We start from the raw sequence: 21,678 nt of genomic DNA on the forward strand, positions 1-21,678 counted from the left end.
GAAATTGGCTGCACGCCGCTGCAGGGCTACGTGTTGCAGAAACTTCTTTGAGGCATCGTTTGCAATCCTATATTGGAAACTAAACAGCAGCAAAATTTTCACTAGAGTTAATAGCGTTTGTACATGATTTGGCATGTACATGTTTTTTATGTGAGATGTTTTATGTGTGCCTTTCTTACGCATAATGGGTAACCAGCACTGCATTTCATTACGCAAATATTTTTGGTCGGCACATTATTTGATAGTTTTTCTTCGTGTGAGCTGTTTTTGAGTGTGCCTTTTTTGTCTAGATGCATATTGAGTGCCCGACATTGCATTGTATTACGCAAATATATGTTATTCTTATATGTTCCGGTCATTTCAATTTTTGCCGGTCCGCGAGTACATTTAATTTAATTTTACCGGTCCGCCAGGGTAGAAAGGTTGGGAACCACTGGATAGACGATGACAAATGTACAAATACAATTAGCTAATCAATTAAATACAACCATGTCTAATCTAATTAATGTATTATTTTTCAGATGACAAACTTTGTTTCATTGATTACTACATATAGTTCATAACGACTGTCAGTTTTGTCATGACTATAGACTAGATTTATATTCAACATGACCGTCCTCACTATCGCTGTATACTTATCTTTATCACTGTGTATTACGTCAGCAACTTGGTCAGAACCTACGTCATATTATCAAAATGGTGACGTCATCATAGCGGGGATGTTCCCTCTCCATTTCAGCATTCATAGAGAAGATGATTACAGGTACTGCCGTCAGAATTGTTCTTTTTTTAAATCTTGGGGCAGAAGGAAATAATTTCACCAATTTAAATTGAATAATATTATGAGATACCTGGTTGTAAATTTCATTCTGATTCAAAAAGTGAAAATTGACAAATATGGGATTTCAAAAACAATCATTTTATAAGATTTCGCCCACGCTGCGCTCAGTCAATTTTCTAAACCACAAATATCTTGTTACTGCGATGGCCGCGAAATTACTGTTCCATTATCATTCTTTCAAATTGTGACCGTTTATTACAGTGTATTGCGTGTAACTGCCCTAAAAAAATCTGCTGTCTATTTGGTATCCCAGTAGCTTTTCTTGAAAGAGGTTCAAAATAGCAATTGGGACTACTCAACCATTTATATTCTTAACCCTTTTAATTTCAGTCTCCAATCAGAACCTACAGTTCCAGTTTGCACGAATTATTTCTTCCGCGGATTCAGATGGATGCAAGCTTTATTGTTTGCCATTGATGAAATAAACAACAGGTTAGAAGCTGAATCTAAACTATTTTCGGAAAAAAGTCCATCGCTGCGAATAAATAATCTCACAAATGCGATGCAGGTTTTTACGATTTATGCTAGAAGCAAGATCACATCACTCAAAAGAAAGCAAAACTGTTGGCGAAGCTGTATGGTAATTTTGTGGAAATTGGCTAATGTAATATATCCTGTGGGGTTCAAGAGATTTGCGCAAATCCGTTCTTGAAATGTTGTGACACTGAGCCAACCCATCATGAGCTGAAGACTAACGTTATATTTGGCGTTTCGTCGAGGTTTATACAAGGTGTTCATACGATCCCTTTAGCCTTTACAATTTCAAATTTGTTATGGAGTCAGTTCTTATATCTTATTCTTAACCGAGTTTGTTGTTTTTAATCAGTAATTGTTTAAGTATTTTCACTTCATTTAATACATCTATGAGAGCCAAAACAATATATATATATATGGTATCGATAAATTTTCTTTGCAATTTTGAATATTTTCATGCACGCCCTATATATATTTTAGATTGATTTAAAGCGTGCCATGGTAATGTAGCTTACATAGTAACATAGATTAGTAAATATGGTGGGTACTTCTGAAGTATGTGAACCAAAATGGCGGACACCAGAACGTAGTATGGGTACCGGATTAGGATTAGGGCATGGCTTCAGGTACAAATACGGGAGTCACTTGGCTAGACCCCGAACTCGTAATAGAACTAAAATAAAGAAAATTGGAATAAAATTATGGCCCAACCTTAACCTGGTACACATACTACGTTCCGGTGTCCGCCATCTTGGTTCACATACTTCGGAAGTACCATGTGGTGTATAGTTACAAGGCCATAATCGGCATGGTTTTCTGAAAATGCGCGAACGTGTTGTTTGTGAATTCTATAAAAAAAAAAAATTTCCCAAAATTTCGAATCCAACCATCACTGCATGTACAGTTATGATATGTTACAGATATGTTTACTAACTACTTCTCCGTCTTCTATGTTTTAGTTGAATTATGTATGTGTGTATGTGTATGTATGTGTGGTCAGACAAAAAGTTACAGAAATATATTTGTGTTAGTGTGCAGCTTGAATCATTTAGTGTTGTTGGATTAGTTGAAAAATCAAAATTAACAATCCTTGTTAATATATTTCAGTACGGATTTACTTAATGGAATAAATCTCGGATGGAAACTCTTTGACACTTGTGACACAACATCAAGGGCTGTCACACAAGCAATGACAATCGCCAGAGATCATGCAGGGAATACTACGTCTGGTGAGTATGAGTAAGGGAAATAAAATGTGCTTGACAGAAAATGATGCAATAAAAACACTCACAATTTTTTCGTTGAAATGTATTCCATTCCAATAACTTCGAGCTGTTCTTTTACATGCCGTGAGGATTGGGGTTCCATATAAAATATATGAAAACAGAAGCCAAAACAAAGTAGTATCGACTCTTTAACAGTACCGGTATTCTGACCACCATATCGCGGGAACATGTCACTTTATTTTAATTTTGATGACGTCATCACACAAAACTTCGAAGTAAAAAACAAATTTTATAGAGCCCACAGATATTTTTGAAATAAATAAGAGCGATCGCCTTCTAGCGACAACAACACGCTTTAGCCCAGGGGTTCTCAACCTGGGGTTCACGAGAATATTTCCAGGGGTACTTGGAGGGTAGTCGAGTTTTTGTGTGTTGCTGTTTTTTAATATCCTTTATTACTACCAGGGGAAAATGCGTGCCACTTGAAACGTAGATTTTCTTCGATCTTGCGTTGTTGTGATTGTGACGCAACAATGTGAAATTCACCGCTTTGCAGACAAACTGAAATCTCTGAGACAGCGTTCTTAGAGCACTGGAGAAAGCTAATATGCTTATTGAAACTTGGGAAAGATTTTAAGAATTCATTAGTTAGGCAGACGACAAGGGCAATAATACCAATGCGACGATTTAATTTGGTCAATAAATTGTTGTTGCAACAAATTGTTAGTCAATATATCACGATTGTTCGCTGCCTGATTACGGGATTTCGCGTTGATTGTTTCGTCGCTCTGGGGGGTACTTGACAGAAAAAAGGTCGAGAACCCCTGCTTTAGCCACTCAGAGCAATTGGTTCAGTAGTTAAAAAGAAAAGCAATTTATTCAAAACAACAATATAATAAAAACAAGGTCCATAGCTTCACTTCTTGTCCAAAAACAAAACATTGTAAAAACACTGAATTCGTGTCTTTATATTTTCAGGTGTAAACGTTGTCGTAGGACCCACAAGTTCAGATAATTCAGTCGCAGTTGCGAATATTTTAGGCGTTTTCGATATTCCACAGATAAGTTACGGATCAACCAGCAGAACACTGAGCGACAAAGTAAATTACAAGTAAGCCTTCCCAGCAAAATTGTATCATAGAATTCAACATATTGAGCAGAATATGGGTAAATTTCACTCAACTCTACTTGCCACGTTATTATGGGATTTGTGATACTTGTGTTGGGAAAAGTTTTGCATTTATGGTATATGCAATATGGAGCGCATTTGAGCGTATAATAATGGAAAAAGCGATGGAATAATATCTAAATTATTTAGGTTATATTTTCAAATTTTAAATCAAGATTTGGAATTCCATTTCATAAAGGGTAAATTCGAGATTATATTATATATTATTATATTCTACATATCTCCAGATATACTGATAATTTTGGACATGCTACATTTGATTAAAGTCTACTTTCTACCTCGCCTGTGATTTTGTCGTTACGACATAATATTTGGTATATTTCCAATTCTGAACACACACGACGTTAAAAATGACTACATATATGAAAGGGTACATGTGGTTAAAGTAAATTGTATGGCTTTACAACCGATTCATAATACTACCAATTCGCAATTTTTTATCGACTTTATCGCATGCTCCGCAAATATCCTTGTTTGTGCGAATATAATAATTCTACAATATTTGAACATTTATTTCAGCTCTTTTCTCCGAACCATACCCAATGATAACGAACAAGCAACGGCGATTGCCGACTTATTGGCGTACTATAACTGGACTTGGGTCGGTGCTATTGCTGGTGACGATGAATACGGGAGACCTGGAATTACAAAGTTCAAAGAGGAAGCCGGAAACAGAGGAATCTGCGTAGAGTTTGTCGAGTATATTAGTAAGGTAGGGTGATATTTATTGAACACATTATCAATTTATAATGATTCCAAAAAACGCATTATTCAACAAATAAAATAATTTAAAAAAAACATTTTTGATGCAAGTTTTTACTAGACTGAATTGATATTGATACCATTTAATATAATCAAGAAAAATACAGACAATAATATGAATAACCAATTCCTTCATTTTATTCAAATGAAATTTATTTTTAATTTATTTTATGACTAAGTACTTTTTCATTTGTCCAATAAACGGCTTTTCGTACTGATGGCCCCATAGCTTAATTGCCGAAACGAGTTATCAACAAAATTTAGACTCACGACTAAAAGTAACAATGTTACTATCAAATTAGAAATATTAGAAATCATTTCTAAGACCAATTTTCTTTTTAGGGAATGAAAGACCACGAGATACATGAAGTTGCTGAAAAAATTCAAAATTTCAATGCGACCGTGTTCGTCCTGTTTAGCAGTGGAGGCCATCTTACAAGGCTTGTCGCCAAATTAAAAGAACTTGGAGTCCGTGATAAAATTTGGGTCGCAAGTGAGGCTTGGGCAACGTCAAGAAAAATGTTGGAGACTGGAGGTAAGCTTCAATGATCAACAGACATAATATTGTAAAAATTTTTCCATATTCTATCTTTTGTATTACACACTCAAAAAATGTTTTCTAGTATATAAAAAACAATTGAACTGAATAGTTAAGTCATTGTGAAATTTTCAGTGAACTCAAGTGAAATAGCGATACAACTATTCGTAAATACCAAAGGCTTAGCCCGCGACATGGTGCCGCTGACCTAAGACTTATTAAGATGGAAAACGGTCGCAGTAATTTTCATATGTTAATATTTAAGCACAGCAACATATCAAATTTTTTTTTTGACGAAATAAATTACTACGTCTGCTAAATATACGTTTAAAAAAGTATTTACATTACTGCACTAAAAGCGCATAATAAATCGCGTATTCCCCCTTTTGAAGTGCGGGCAATTTCGATGTGACTGGAGCTGTTAATAGGGGTTGGTGTATTGGTTGGCTATTTACTGTTGGAATTCCCCGTTTTCAGGTTCAATTATGCACGGAACTCTTGGCATTACAACAAGAGGCGGACCGATGAAAGGATTTCGGGAATTCTTGGAATCGGTAAAGTAACGTATATTTTCTTTATCTGTTATATTGTTATTGTTTGTTTTAGAAAATCCATTCAAGGCTTTATAAAAATGTTTTCGTTACGATAAAACTCACTACAAAGTTTAATCAGAAATGGACGTTGGAAAGAAATGGACAGAAGTAAATAATTTTTGAACACTAACTTAATTATTGTTGTTGTAATAGGATTGTTGTTATTGGAAAAAAATACTTTTGTATATTTAACTATATATTGGACTAATCGATTTTAAATTTTTATTACTCAAAATCTTAAACTTACTTAAAAGTCAGTATATAGCAACTCGTAGTTCGCAGGCCTTACTGTACCGATAACGGTGGACACCTTTCGTGTCCACATATTTGTGCATCGTTCTCATGTTCGATTTATCATATCAAAATAGGATTAATTTTGAAAGTTTATAAATTGAATTATAAATTAATAAAACACCAATATCTTTAAAGCTGTTATGATCTATGAATACTGATGGGACATTCTTTAATTTTCGTGAACAAACAATATATGTAAAACATTGTCTGGTTTGAATATTACAGGTATCGCCATCAACTCAGCCAACGAATCCCTTCATTACGGAATTTTGGGAGAAAACGTTTCACTGTGCTTGCATGTCTGATGTTTGTACTGCACCAAAAGCTTCGAGAAAAAAGAGGGAAATTGGTAAGTAGGCCTATCCAGTAGTGGGATTCAGTCGGTTCGCACCGGTTCTATAGAACCGTCTCACGGAATTTTATGAGATCAGCGAACCGGTCAGCATTACTGGTTTATTACTATAAAAATATAACTTTTTGTAATAGAACCGACTGAAAAATATGACTTTCGTGATGGAACCGGCTGACAAAAAATTTGAATCCCACCACTGGGCATATCCTATATAGTCCATTTGGTCGAGGTGTTCCCTTAAAGCAGTCGACATTTCTCGACATTTCCGTTAAATTTATGCAAAAACGTGTGATGAACGTAATGACATACATTAGTAAATATTACGTACAGTGATATGACTATAAGTTCGGTATAAGTAGTTTTCCGAAATTAGGTGGTTAGCGCGTTTTTAGAATGTTGTAATATTAGGCGAAACGTTTTTTTGTTGTAGGCGTTGGACGACCGCCCCAAATAGGTAACGTGCATCGCACCTGACGACTAATATTTTTCGTTTTGAAAGTTATGTATTAAATTTATGTAAAGCATGCCATGTTAATGCAGCTTACGCATCGACATAACACATTTCCTCAAATGACGGAACCTGTTGTTCGTGGATTCGATACAAAAGGGAACCCGTTCCTAAAATTTTGAATCCCACCACTTTATTGAAATTATAAAATTATATTCAAACAGAAGTTACAACATCCCTGCCACCATGTACTGGCGATGAGGACTTCTCATCGGTGCCTGATAATCCGTATCTGCAATGGACAGAGAGTGAGTTGGAGAAGAGTTACACTGCTTATCTTGCAGTGTATGCAATTGCACATGCTCTTCAGAACATTAGATCTTGCATTAATGGATCTGGTTTAATGAAGGTGAATTTTTACAATCTGCTTGCATAACAGATGAATATACAGGGTGGTCGCTAGAAAAACAGAAAATTTGAATGTCAGACAATATCCCGAATGGATTGCGTATATATTTATAGATATAGTTTGAACGATATCTCACAAGTAACCTTTAAAATGCTAAAAAAGCTTGGACTTCTAGGTTAAGACACTGCTCCGAAGTGCACAAACGACATCTATAACCCTATGAGTGTATAATAACATATGCCTTTAAAAAAAATTGTAAAAATTATTCTTTGTAAAAATAGATAGCTATTTGACAGATTTTCTGTTGTTTAGCGACCACCCTACATATTATTTAGTATATTATTTTTGATATGATAACTAGTGAAAAAAATTAATTATATTTTAAAAAAAGTTTCATATAAACGGTAACACGAATTAAAGTTTTACCAACTGTTTCAGATAATTTAACAATGATTTGATGAAGGTAATTTTTAAATATAATCTGATAAATATTCCTTTAAAATTTAAATCAAGTTACAATTAAGGTAGTTCATAGTAACCTAACTAAGCATTACCCCATTTCTAATTTCAATTTTACTCGCAACTTTTCATAGGATGGAAAATGTCCAGATATCTCAACACTTGAACCTTGGCAGTTGTTGTCCTACCTGAAACAAGTTGAATTCCAATCACCGGGTCTGGACGAAATGGTAACATTCGAATTAGTCATTCTTTCGAAATCAATAAATGGCATAAACCAGAATACTTGTATGCCATGTGTTTCTTATTTAAAGCTCTTTTGTTTTGTAGGTTTCGTAATGTGATTTTATATAAACCCATGCTCTTGTATTCCCCATTGCTTCAATTGCAGATAATACTTATAATATTTATGACAGGTTTTTCTTGTTTTTTTGGAAAATGAGTTTCATATATTCTACAGTCTGTCATTTATACTGCGCCATGGAATTATATAGTAAATTTCAACATCTTTGAGTTAAGTATGGTATTAGAAGTTTTGTTCAAAATCATAATTTTTGGTATGAAAAAGTAACATTTTTTAATATATTTTTCTCTAGTTTGGATTTGATTCAAACGGAGATCCAAACGCAACATACAAATTAGTAAGTTGGGTACCAGTTCCGAATGGAACCTCAAAAGATGATGTTGAGTTCGTTCACGTTGGAAATTATTCTAAAAAGAAGTCGAACCCATGGTCACTAAACACGGGAGCAATTTTCTGGCATGATGGTAACGGAACACAGACGTCGGAGGTACTTTCTAGCTTATTGAATAGTGTAGTGGTTCTCGAACGGTGGGGCGCGCCCCACAAGGGGATGTAGACAATGTTTTGAGGGAACGTGCAGCTAATTAAAAATGAAAATATTTGTTAGATTTGATTTTGCCCGCGCCCTATTTTGGATATTTACATTTAAAAACTGTTCATTTATTTCATTATTCACGTTGCATCTACGTAACTTCACTGTGTTTTTTGAATAAAACTTACTTTCGCCTTACTATCTGTTATTTGTGGCTTAGTGTCAGCTAATTGTTTTTAGGGCGGGGTTGGGCGAGAGACCCGACAAATTCCAAAAAAGGGCGCGCGGCCTAAAAAGTATGAGAACGACTGGAATAATATGTAAGCTTTATCAGCTGATACGCTGCATGTCAAACTAGAAAACGGGTTACAGATCCGTGATACGAGATTGATTAATTTGCATATAAACCTGCAACTTTGTACTCTGTAGAAAACAATACAGAACTAAATGTCCAATCAAAAAAAAATTGTATTTACGACGATTCTCTTTATACAAATTTCAATGAGAATAAGAAAAAAAGCTAAAGATTAGATAGAATAATGGTCTCCAAGTACATACGTCTGTTGAACATTGTTTTCAGTTATTTTTGAACATATTGATTTCTGGGCGCTCCCAAAGTATGTGCACCAAGATGGCGCTTAACCCTAATCTGTTACACATACTCTGTTCAGATTGTGCGCCATCTTGGTGCACATACTTCTGGAAGTCCGATTTCTGAGTCGAAAAATGTTTTTCAAAGCTTTCAGGCGTCGTCTTTCGATAATCATATAAAAGTAGAAAATAATTCTGTTTTTATTCATTTTAGTAGAGTACACCTAGGATTTCAAAGTCCAAGAATTTGACCAAATTTAAATCCACCGACAATGGACTTGAATGCATTTCATTTTTTCATTATGAATATAATTATTTCATTTTTACAGATACCTATATCAATCTGCAGTTATCCGTGTGAGCCAGGATTTTATCGAGTCAAACTAGCTAGTGACTGTTGTCACAAATGTATTCCTTGTCCAATTGGCGAATACAGTAATTACACCAACGCTGATGTCTGTAACAAATGTCATATAACGGAAATGGCGAACGAAAACAGGACACGTGAGTACAACAATGTAAATATGACTATTTTGAGTACTCCCAAAGTATGTGAACCAAGATGGCGGACACCGGAACGTAGTATGTGTAAGAGGTTAGGGTTAGGCCATAATTATATTCCAATTTTCCTTATTTTAGTTATATTAGGAGTTCGGGGACGAGCCAAGTGACACCCGTATTATTTGTACCTGAAATTAGGGATTAAATCTAACCTGGTACAAATACTTCGTTCCGGTGTCCGCCATCTTGGTTCCCATACTTCGGTAGTACCCTATGTTGATTGTTTGTTCGGAATGAAGTCATCAAACATTAAAGAAGCCCTCTTTCGTTAATTAAAGGCTTTTTTGATACCATTACCAAAAAACTGAATGAAATTTTATAAATAAAATTGAAGTATATCGAACATCATTTCGTACGTTAAAATAAACTCGAAATTTACTTTTTTTTACTTTAGATTAGTGTGATTGACGATATATGTTCATAGCCAAAAGGAACAAATTTTTATCATATTGCAGTAAATCCAGCTTAATAAATTTTCAATCACACACTAAAATAGGTAATACCATTGTTATGAAATGGAATTTTCAGTTCAAAGAAAGTTCACAAATAAAGTTACGGGATATTGTACCTTAGGGTAAACACGCCTTTAGCTGGCATTCATTAGCTTTCTAATCTCAACATTCATATCTGATATTACGATATCAAACTAAGGCAAAGTAGAATCGTGGACGAACAATAATGAACTTATAATAATATTATTTAATTCAGATTGCGTGCCAAAGCCAGAGGACTATATGAAATGGGACGATGCTTATGGAATAACTTTTGCTTGTCTGAGTACATTAGGTGTTGCACTAACTCTATTCACAGCAGGTGAGATATCTTAATGTTTTTCTTGTCTTCGTCACTTACTAAGTGACAATCTTTTTTCCCTCCATCTTCTTCACGTGAGGGCGCCTCGAAGTGCGTGTTTCACTTATCCAGTTGGTTGCAATCAACGTTTTGAGTGAATTTTGGACTGGTACCCCGAACCAGCTGATGTGCTACACTAATCAGCATATCTTTGTGCAATAAATCCCACATTGTTTCTTACATAACGACAATCATCGACAGACTAAATTAGCGAAAGCTAAACTAAATTAGGTAATTGTAAATCTCAGCCTTCGAAACAAAAACATCAGTTGATCGCCTCTTGCGTGCAATTTTCCTATCACTCCTCCGTTTTTTGCTTTTTTAGATTGAATTTTTTAATTATGTACTCTCTTAGGCGTAATTAGCAGATTTTTCCTTTTTTTAATTGAAGGTATCTTTTTCTGGAAACGCCAAACTCCAATCGTGAAAGCAACGAACGTCGAAATTAGTTTCCTGTTATTTCTTTCTCTAATATTTTGTTTCGCCACACCGTTCATTTACATCGAAAAACCACAAGATTGGACTTGTCGTGGGAGGCAGGTTAGTAACTATATGTAAATATACTTATCAATTTGATGGTTAAAAGTAACAATCATAATCTAATAAATAATATGTTAGCTTTTTGGGTACTCCAGAAGTATGTGCCCCAAGATGGCGGACACTGGAACGTCGTATGTGTACTAGTTTAGGGCTAGGCCATAATTTTAGGTACAAATACTACGGGAGTCACTTGGCTAGTCACCGAACTCGTGATATAAATAACATAAGGGAAATTGAAATAAAATTATGACCTAACCCCTTTCCTGGTACATATACGACGTTCCGGTGTCCGCCATCTTGGTGCACATACTTCTGGAGTTTAATTATGGGATGCACATTAGACACCACTTATTAGATGCTTATATGACAGCTATTTTCTAACAAATTTGCCACCTACACTCATTTCGATTGACTGGTTATAGTACAATCATAATCTATCAAATAATTTGTTACCTTTTCGATTGGATGGCCAAGTAATTGACGCCCAAAATTAGGTGATGCACACTAGACACTACTTATTAGATATCTATGGCAGCTATTTTTGAATAAATTTGGCCATCCACCCACACGTATTTCGGTTGCCCACTCAAATTCAGAGAAATCCTTCGATTTGACTCAGTATTATTGTATTAATAATATTTAGGAGATAACACAAACCAAGTTAAATAGCCACTATCAGCAGGTATCGGGAAAAAAATAAAAGAATACAAGCAATATTGTCTACAATATTGTAAATTTTCATTGTAGCGCCTTAGTGGACAAAAATAAAAACCAGTTTACTATTTCCCACTTTTCCACAAATTTTAATTTTTTTTCTATATTTTTTTAGATATCATTTATTCTCTCATTTACCTTCTGTGTTGCATCAATCCTTGTTAAAACTCTTCGAGTACTGACGGCATTTCAGACAACTATGCCTTTGAATTTTCGAAAAGTAAGTATAAATTCATACTTTATAGTGTATGAAAAGTAAGAATATGATTAGAAATAGGGAGTGAAATATAATCAATTTTGACCTCTTTCTGGAATATTGGGGTAAGTCTTACAAATGTATTCTATCCTGAATAAAAAATGACGAAATAAGCTGTGATCGTAGAATTATGGGATATACTAGACTAGGGTATTGTGTATTGAACTGCAAGTCCTTCCTACTTCGGATCCGTATTTGTCAGTTGACTCAAGGATGCTTGAAAGAGAGAGTATTATGAAGATAAATAAGAATTAGGCACGAAATGATTCAAAACAACGGGGGCATGGTGATAACGCCCACTAAAATTATCGCCCTTTAGCAAAATAGACTAGATTTGGCAGTTTCTTGGAGCTCGTATTCATTCATACCACATAAACGATATCAATATTTTACAGAGAAGTCGATGGCTTGGTGAACATCTCCAAATTCTCGTCGTTCTTCTGGTAGCTCTAGTTCAAGTGGCAATATGTGTAACATGGCTTGTGGTCGACCCACCTGACGTCAAAGTAGATTACGTAAGTTAATAATTGGTGATCATCATGGTGCAAAAACACTCCTATATCATGATAATCAAACTTTTATTTTAATATTCCTGTCTTGGATACATCTCCTTGTCCACAACAATAATAGTTTAATTTATTTATTGCCTTCTGATCAAGATGTTATCGAATTCTTATGCTATTAGTCGTACAATAGTGATTCCTTGGCTTTCTTTACCTAAATAGTTTTGAGAGCAATTTAGAACAATTCCAGGGTGACCGTACCCGTGACCCTGGCCTCTCAAAACAAAAACAGAATTTATATGAATAAATACAAATAAAAATACAATTTTGTATTAGATAGCAGAGACTTCTGTGTCCACGATTGTTGTCAAATACCAAATAAAAGTTATATATGCGTATGAAATGAACCTAATTTTTTATCGCCTTCAATTCAAACTGTAATTACTGCCTTATTATCCAATCAGCTTTAATTGAGAGATTGATCTTTTAATTTGCTCGACAAACACGCTCGCATTCATTTTTAACAAAGAGTTATATATGTGCACAAGTTAAAGTTTTCGGATACCTTCAGTCGGTTGTTTGAAATGATTGCAGACCTTTGACTAGTTATTTTGAATGGCAAATTTGATTTTATATTATCATGAGTAACTGTAAATTACACCAAAAATTTAATGATTTTATGAATACTCTTAAACACACTCACATTTTCATTAACTTCAATTAATATCTAACCAGGACATTGATACTGGGATTCAACAAAATTATCCAAGAGTCACAGAAACGGTAACAACACCAATAAACTTGCTTTTGTTCTTTTCATTTCGAAAGTTATCGGTGTTTTATCGGATAAATTTCTAATCACATCCTTTTCCTATTAATCATCAACATTAAAACTTTTTTGGTGACATTTTTATGATTTTAGCATGATTATTTTCTTCATGCATACGGGATTTAATTTTTTAACCAGTCATATTATTGGCATAAAGATTTTTTTTTGAGAGTTCATGTTTTTATTTTTGATATGTTTTGCCTCTCATTCTAATATTTATCTACAGATGCATCTACACATTATTTGTTAAAATGTTAAATTTTCCCAATTTATAGTTCAAATATTAGTTTAATACCTAATCCCTGCAACCGTCCAAGTGCTCTCTGGTACTCTACTGTTTCCTGAAGAGTCTCCATGGGATTGTTCCAGGTACTTACTATATCCCTGTAGTGGAACAAAAACAGTGCATATACTTTAGATTTTTCTCTCAGTATTCTCTTAATTTTGTTGAGGACTTGTCGCCTTGCTTCAAACTACAGTAAATAACCCTCACTAGTATATCCATATTAATATTTCGAAGATATACAATAATGAGAGAGTTTGAAATACAATTCAGGGGGGAAAGGGGTAAGGATTCTTATTTCGTTTATATATCCAATTAGTGGAACTTCCATTATTTCATGTAAATTTGAAATAATCTCTTTCTATATCAAGATCCGGGGCATTAATTTTATTTTTCAAAACCCAACTAAAACCAACTTCACACAGGAGCTCAATTTTGACTCTATTTTTTATTTTCCCATGTCATCATTTTTTTATTTTTCTGTTTTTCGACTAAACATACGAAACATGCTTGGTAATTTAAGTTTAAAATTTCAGCTAACACATAAGGATAGATTGTATTTGTTAGGGGTAAGTATAACAAGGTGGCATGATTGTCGTTGGTGATAATTAATGCGTCAAACTTGTTTGATATGCTTGAAAATAGTACTTTACATTACTTGTATTGAAAGGTATGCCACAATACAGAAATCAAAAACTAAATCTTTCATTCGTTCATTTATGCAGTTTTGTAGAATAAAAACCAGATAAAACCAGTTGAAACCGCCTGATTTAGAATTTAGACTAGGAGTACCATAATTCCTCGGTTCACTCAATGCATTTGACTACGGATTTAATTTGAATATGATAAGTATTAACATTAGATTAGATTTTCAATTATTCCTTTTGCATCGCACAATATGACATCTCTAGGCATTCTGTTCATGATATTATCTTACCCTATACATACCAAGTCACTTGGAATACTATACCTACAGACAACAGGTGAAATTCAAATCTCATCTCTGTCATATTTTTTTCTTACAGGATCCATTTGACAGAATTCTGGTTGTCTGTGACCCCGGAAGTTTGGCGCTGATGATATGCTCCCAAGCTTATCTCGCTATTCTAGCTCTCATTGCCTTCATTCTTGCTTTCCGGGCAAGGAAGCTTCCGGAAAACTTCAATGAAGCGAAATTTATAACGTTTTCAATGTTGATTTTCTTCATCGTTTGGTTGTCCTTCATACCCGCGTATTTAAGCACAACAGGTAACTTTTTTCTAATACTGTAAAAGATAGCAAAGAAATATAAGAATCGGTGGTTTACCAGGAACAAATTTTCGATTCGAATCTATTTTGAGAAACTCTCATATTTCCTTTCTGCTAATCGATTTTGTAAAGTTCATCAGAGGAACCCTATGGGCATATTATAAGTTGATTCTAAATTGTCTGTCGCAAAAGACTCAACTTATTGAAAGTGCCTATTACTTTCATACCATACACTCGTCAAAAAAACTATAGAAAACATAGTAGAATAGATAGGACATACAATTATAACATATTTCTAGGCTGCGTTGCAATATTTTCAATGTTTATCTTATTGTCTAATTATACCCAAATGTCTATCGGAAACATAATTTATGGGGAAATAAACAAAATTATTGAAATTGATGATTCTTAGAAAAAATGCAAACAGTGTCTACAGATCATAAAAGTTTTTTTTACATATATGGATGTTTGACCAAAAGTTGACTTTAGTATTTTTTTTAGGTGTGATGAAGACGGCTGTTTATTGTATTGGAATACTTGCTTCCACGTTTGGAATACTTGGTTGCATATTCTTCCCCAAACTTTATATCATATTAATTTCTCCAGAGAGAAATACTACAGAGGTGAGATCTTTCATATCTTTGCATTATCACCCAATATGAGATGTAAAGTTTTTAACAGTAAATCGCAAAACATTATAATTACATTCTCCGATAATGATTTACGGAGTTCTCTTACTTTGTTTTCTTGATTCATTACTTATCGATTTTTATCGGTGAGTATGTTGATAGGTATTTGTCTGTCTGTCTGTCTGTCTGTCTGTCTGTCTGTATGTCTGTATGTCTGTTAGATGCACGCGATATCTCACGAAAGCGAGATTGCATCTGCTCCAGATTTTGCATGTGCGTTCATCTTATCTCGGACCAGAAGCCTATTGATTTTGGGCGAATTATGTCGTATAATTAGCGAGCTATTAATTAATTAGTGATGGGACACAAGATGTCACTATGGAGTAAGAGCGCTGTTTAGGGGATCCCCTAACTTTCGATCGATAAGTCTTCGGTCTCTGACCGATATTCTCGTATTTGTTATTGATTCAGGCCATACAAAAACAATTAAGTCTTATTCTTACTAAAAATTAAACGAGAATATCGGTCAGAGACCGAAGACTTATCGATCGAAAGTTAGGGGATCCCCAAAACAGTGCTCTTACTTCATAGTGACACCTTGTGTCCCATCACTAATTAATCAATAACTCGCTAATTATATGACATAATTCGCCCAAAATCAATAGGCTTCTGGTCCGAGATAAGATGAACGCACATGCAAAATCTGGAGCAGATGCAATCTCGCTTTCGTGAGATATCGCGTGCATCTAACAGACAAACAGACAAACAGACATACAGACATACAGACATACAGACAAATACCTATCAACATACTTACCAATTAAAATCGATAAGTAATAATAAACCGTTGATATGTACGATTAATATACGAATATACTCGGACACTTAACTATAGCTATGTTTATAGAAAATTTTATACGTCTTCCCACCAATAGCCAATTCATTTACGGAAGATCAGAGAATACATTTTCTCATTTTACGCTTTGTTTATTTCAGAGAGTACGAATGAACACTGTAACTCACGCATTCCGTTCAGCATCGAGATCAGTTATTTATCAGATCAACACACAGAAACAAAGTAATGGGACAGATTCAACATCTGCAGATTGTAAGTTTCAAACCTATTTCAAACAAACATTTTTTTCAAATTTTTCTGAAGTCAATAAAAGAAATGGTGGAACTGTGTTTAACAAACGCGTTTTGAAATATTTTGTAAAGCGTTTCGCATTAAGATTCATTGTCTTTCAAATATTTTCTTCCCAATATGACGCGGTAAAGATTCAGAATGCATTAATAATTAATCGGATCATTTTAAATATAAATCTGTACGATTTGGATTGAAAAAAAAATGCAAAAATACTTTTAGAAAGTATTGTATGCTTATAAAGTATAAATATTTGTGATTTTCCGTACAAACGTCATCGGCATTTTGAAGTTTGCGGATTAGTTCAAAGTTGAGTTTCAGCAAAATACAATTTAAGTCAAACTACTCCTTTACTAAAATCTGAAAAATTAAAATTTGTGTATAAGCCAATTTTACGCCAGTATTATTTGAGCATAGCCCAACTCAAATTTATATTTTTTTTGTTCAAAACTAAACTCAATTATTATTTTTAGCGCGACTTCGAACAGAATTAGATTCTACAATTTCAAAGTCGAGATCTACACCTTACACACCGTCCCCGTGTCTTTCAAGAGCAAAGAGGGTTAGTTTCGTTTTTATACCTATTTCATGTTATTTTTGTCTGAATAAGGATTCAAATTGGTTGAACTAGTTTTGAATCGGCACCAATTGGCACTTCATATTTGAAAACGATTGTCGAAGTTTTAGCAGAAATACAAGGCAAATACCAAACCCACTTGTGAGTTACATGATTGTTCTGAAGATTACTAAAATACGAATAGAAGTTTGGGCGTTAAATTTGTAATTCATTAATCATTCTTGTACAAAGTGAGTTATCGACAACCAACATTAGCAAAGTTATGAATGTATTTTTACAGAGCTGTTAAAATTTGAAACGTTTAATTTGGTTTAATATTTTACACGAGATTTCCATATTTAGCAGGCCACGTGCGACGATTCAAAGAAACGAACTCCTGCTTCAAAGTGGAGATCAGCAGTTAAGAAAAACAAAGAGTACAGCATAGAAATTAATGGCAAAATGACGTCATCAGTGACGTCACCTGCAAGGTGCACATATCAAATTCAACTACAACCTAATATAATTGGCAGTGAAATAATAAATGTATTTCTCATATTTTGACTATTGGAGCGCCCACCCATCTCCGATGAAATAATGGAAATTGCATTTCGCGCACCTTAATAATTTTCTCGGAAAACGCTCTTAATGCCCCTTTCAATCCAATTTCTTTCTTATAATCTGCGATCCCCGTGAAACAGTGTATTCTATGTTTCTTCAGAAAAAATAGCGGGAAAGAAAAAGAACAGGTGAAATCACGTTTCGACGTTACATTACAAGTTAATATCGCACCAGATTCAGAAGAGACTTCGTCCGAAGTTGAAACACCAAAGTACGTATATTGCAATGATATTGGTAGTTTATTCTCCTGAGATGTAGCTGTCTAGCTTATCTTAAGTCTAACTTTTTCATAAATGATGACGTCATATTCTATATCATGACGTCATATTTTATTATAACGTCGCTCCTTGTAAAAATTTTTCCTGCAAACTCAATTAAATATTTTAAAGCTGTTATCTATTTCGAAGCTCTGTTTTGAATTTAAATATGAAGTCACGTTTTATAGCATGACGTCATGATTTATCATAACGTCACGCTTTAAGAATTTTTTTATGCATTATCACCTCCGCTTTCATCATGTTCTAAAATAAGGTAATGTTTTATATTGTCTTATGCCCGATTTCTGTAGGCTAATTTTTTTAATTTGGTACAAATAGAAAACGAGGGAGGGTTTTTGTGAAAAATACTTGTCATTAGCACAATCACTGCTAGGTACAAATTACCTGATTTGCTGCTGTAAGTTGTATTTGATTATGGTGATGCAATCATTTGCATATTCATCAACGATTCAGCAACAATTTTCATTTTCAATCATGACTGCTTAAATGCTTATTGTGCATGAAACAGCTGCGTAATTGCTATAAAAAGAAAAGAAATATTTAGGAGTTGTTCTTTAATTTATAATGAAATTCAGATTATGATATCATATTGAACCATATAACCAAGTATATACATGTATTACTAGTCATTATTAGATAATTCATTAAATTACTGTTGCTCTAAGTCCGACCCATTCTGTATAATAATTTATTTAAATTACATGGTGCAAAGAAACATAAACAAAATCCTTACCCTTCGAAACCACGAGATGAAACAGACATTAAAATATTATCGGAAATTTGGATTACTGTTGTCAGATTTATTATTCTTTTCTCTGCTACAAACTTTACAGGCGCATTTATATTCAAAACCGAAACAATCGTAGTCGGCATTTGAGGACGCTCAGCTGAAATAAATTACCTAGTAAGGACATTGAGCATGTTTGATAAAATCATTCATCAATTCATTATCTCAAAATAATACAAATTTTGAAAGAACTAACTATTGGTGTCGGAATCATTGCATGCTTGGGCTATTATTCATTTTATTGGGTGATTCCTCATTTTCAAGGTTTTAAAAAGCTAATATGGGGTGTACTAGGTCACTGTGTATTGCACTGCAAGTCCTTTCGCCTTTTTCACTTTTTACTTCGGATCCGTATGTGTCAGTATTATAAAAATAAATAAAAAATAACACAACCTCCTTCAACGAAATAGCTAGTACTTATATTTCTCAGCTTTTGTTACATCATAGTTGAACGGCTTCAGACAAAACAAGATATGGCTTAATCAAATAGCGCACCAACTTGACTTACATTCACAAACGTTTTGTAATATTTCATTTTTTCAATTTCATGCGTATTGTCAACGACTATGTATGGTTTTGAATTCATCTTTATATATGACTAAACCCTTCTTTGTGATAATTTAAATTCATAGTTGAGTTACGCCGGAATTACATTTCATTTTATGCGGCCTTTTTAAGTTATGGCTAATGCTTATCATCTTCTACAACTGTTCTACTGTTATAGGACCCCTTTCACTTATTCAATATCATCGTTTACTCTTTTTGGTGAACCTTTTTTCCTGGCTACAAACTTATTTTTTTGATTTCATTTCTTCTCATTTTAATTTTTTATTAATAGCAACGTTGCGGAGTAACATGCGGAATCCGTGTTGCAATACTTTACATAATTAAGCAAAATAATTTGAGAATCAATGTTTCTGGTTATGATAAATGAATTTCTATGTAGAATACAGAAAATCTACGTCTAAAAAACACGTATGTCAAAACTTTATGAAGTTTTTACAAACATAATTTTACCATAATAATTAAGAAAATATCCGTTTCATGACAAATTCACATTTTTCAATAAGTTTATTAGTATTTAACCAATTGTTTAAATTTTGGTATTATCTGGTTTTTTTTTAGGATTTAGTTTTTGATTATACGCTTCGGTGTCGCCACAATTCCATTTTATCAAATATCATTTTAATAATCTAATCCACCTTTCAGAAGCGAGGACAAAATGCTTTCCGAGACAGACGAACAGAGCACAGACGAACACGAAGTCAAGCACAACAAAAAGAAAAACTATCAAAGAATTCCATTGAGTGAAACGTCGGATACCGGAAGTCGAAATTCTTTAAAAAAATCGGAAAGTTTCAATTTTTTCGCCAAACATATTCAAAGTGACGTCATAAACGATAACACGACAAATAAATTGAACGTTTATCATCACACAAGATCGTCGTCTGCGTGATTTTGCCGTCAAATCTCAATTTCTATTTTTTGAGGGTTTTGCACATTAAATCCTCAGAGCAAGTGTGCCAGAAATACATTTCACATTGACTAACGTTTCAACCTGGTCCTTAATTGTTTCCAATCTAAAATATTACCATATTTCAGTGAATTTATCACAGTATTCGGATTTGTCGGCCATTCCTCTCATTTTGTTCTTTTTTGGATTTTACATACAGAATTTCTGAACAAGTACGGCAGCAGTAAATTTCACATTGACCGGCATTCTAATTTGACCCCTAGTTTTTCCAGCTTACATTATCGGCAAAATTTCAATGACTTTTTTAAATACAGTAGTCAGATTTGATCGCCATATTGCATATAATTTAAAATGTGAATGAAATATGGGGAAATTCAATGAAATATATTACCCATTCGAGTCACTGTATGAGATGATATTTATCGCCTCTATTTTTAATGTAATTTACTTTTTTTTATCATTTGTTTTTGTTTTCATTTTTTGATTTTTAAACCTAATTTAAACTGAGGCTATTAGGATATCCACACAGTGGAATACTAATTCTATTTGGCTAGTTAGGGGAACGTTTTTGACTTTTGAATTCCTTGACACGATGAGCAGTGTTATTTTTTTATTCAAAAAGATAGAAATTTTGGGGGGTGGACAACGTTCCCTCTAAGAGCTTGCTTAGTTGCGCGGAATAGAAGGCCATGTGAGCTCCCAAAAAAAAAAACGTCTGCGCGGAACATCAAAAACAATAGAAAAGAACACAACATTTTGAACGAACCAAGAATTTATTTATAAACTCCAGTGCTTGGTAGAACGAAATTACTGCGCGGGGATTACGAGTATACGTATTCGAGGCGAGATTTACGGTAACTACTCGTCACATGCCTTCCTGAAGGTACACCTGCAAAATTTTCGATTGAATAAATGTTGCTATTAGAGCCATCCACATGAAGCGGAAGCTTTCATGTCTTCGAATACCTATCTGCAGCAAGTCAAGACTATTTTATGAGATTTTTGTCATCCTTATCAGCAACCAATGAGATGTGGAGAGCTATTATATCCTGAGGTTCCATTACATTTGAACCCACGTACAGTTGAACCCGTAATTTGAACCCACGACAATTGCACCTGCATACTATTGCATCTATGGGGAAACAATTTTACGTTTGTTTGAACCCATACTAGCACCCTCATATATATTGAACCCGCGAATATACGGGTGCAAATGTATGGGTTCAAATGCACGGTCACCATATCCTGAGTAAAGCTGATGATCTGAGATTTGAACTCGAGAAATTAAATGCAACTTGCATAAAGCTGAGATTGATTTTTCATCTAGTGCGTCCCCGCGATTATCCATGTTGTTACAAATAAAACACCAGAACTTCACTCGACAGTTATTT

The 21,678-nt window shown here is 34.0% G+C and overlaps 1 protein-coding gene across 5 annotated transcripts; it reads left to right on the forward strand.

Moving 5' to 3' along the window:
- The first annotated feature begins 521 nt into the window (after window positions 1–521).
- On the forward strand, window positions 522–20,811 carry LOC120337697 (extracellular calcium-sensing receptor-like). Of its 5 annotated transcripts, XM_039405572.2 has the most exons (25): window positions 522–763; window positions 1,172–1,273; window positions 2,423–2,544; window positions 3,520–3,652; window positions 4,250–4,442; window positions 4,835–5,027; window positions 5,508–5,584; window positions 6,143–6,266; window positions 6,942–7,126; window positions 7,720–7,815; window positions 8,182–8,376; window positions 9,342–9,516; window positions 10,282–10,386; window positions 10,817–10,965; window positions 11,795–11,899; window positions 12,331–12,450; window positions 13,174–13,221; window positions 14,576–14,798; window positions 15,300–15,421; window positions 16,424–16,535; window positions 17,045–17,133; window positions 17,491–17,618; window positions 17,849–17,959; window positions 18,860–18,930; window positions 20,023–20,162. In XM_039405572.2, exons 1-24 carry the CDS (start codon window positions 609–611, stop codon window positions 18,915–18,917), a joined length of 3,120 nt encoding a protein of 1,039 aa, XP_039261506.2. In that variant the 5' UTR covers window positions 522–608; the 3' UTR covers window positions 18,918–18,930; window positions 20,023–20,162. The 5 variants fall into 5 exon arrangements, with proteins under 5 accessions (XP_039261506.2, XP_039261502.2, XP_039261503.2 ...); XM_039405568.2 differs by lacking the exon at window positions 18,860–18,930 and having other exon boundaries at window positions 20,023–20,811; XM_039405569.2 differs by lacking the exon at window positions 18,860–18,930 and having other exon boundaries at window positions 20,026–20,811.
- The last annotated feature ends 867 nt before the right edge of the window (window positions 20,812–21,678 follow it).

Source organism: Styela clava, chromosome 10 (genome assembly GCF_964204865.1).
Source record: "Styela clava chromosome 10, kaStyClav1.hap1.2, whole genome shotgun sequence".
Taxonomy (NCBI): Eukaryota; Metazoa; Chordata; class Ascidiacea; order Stolidobranchia; family Styelidae; genus Styela; species Styela clava.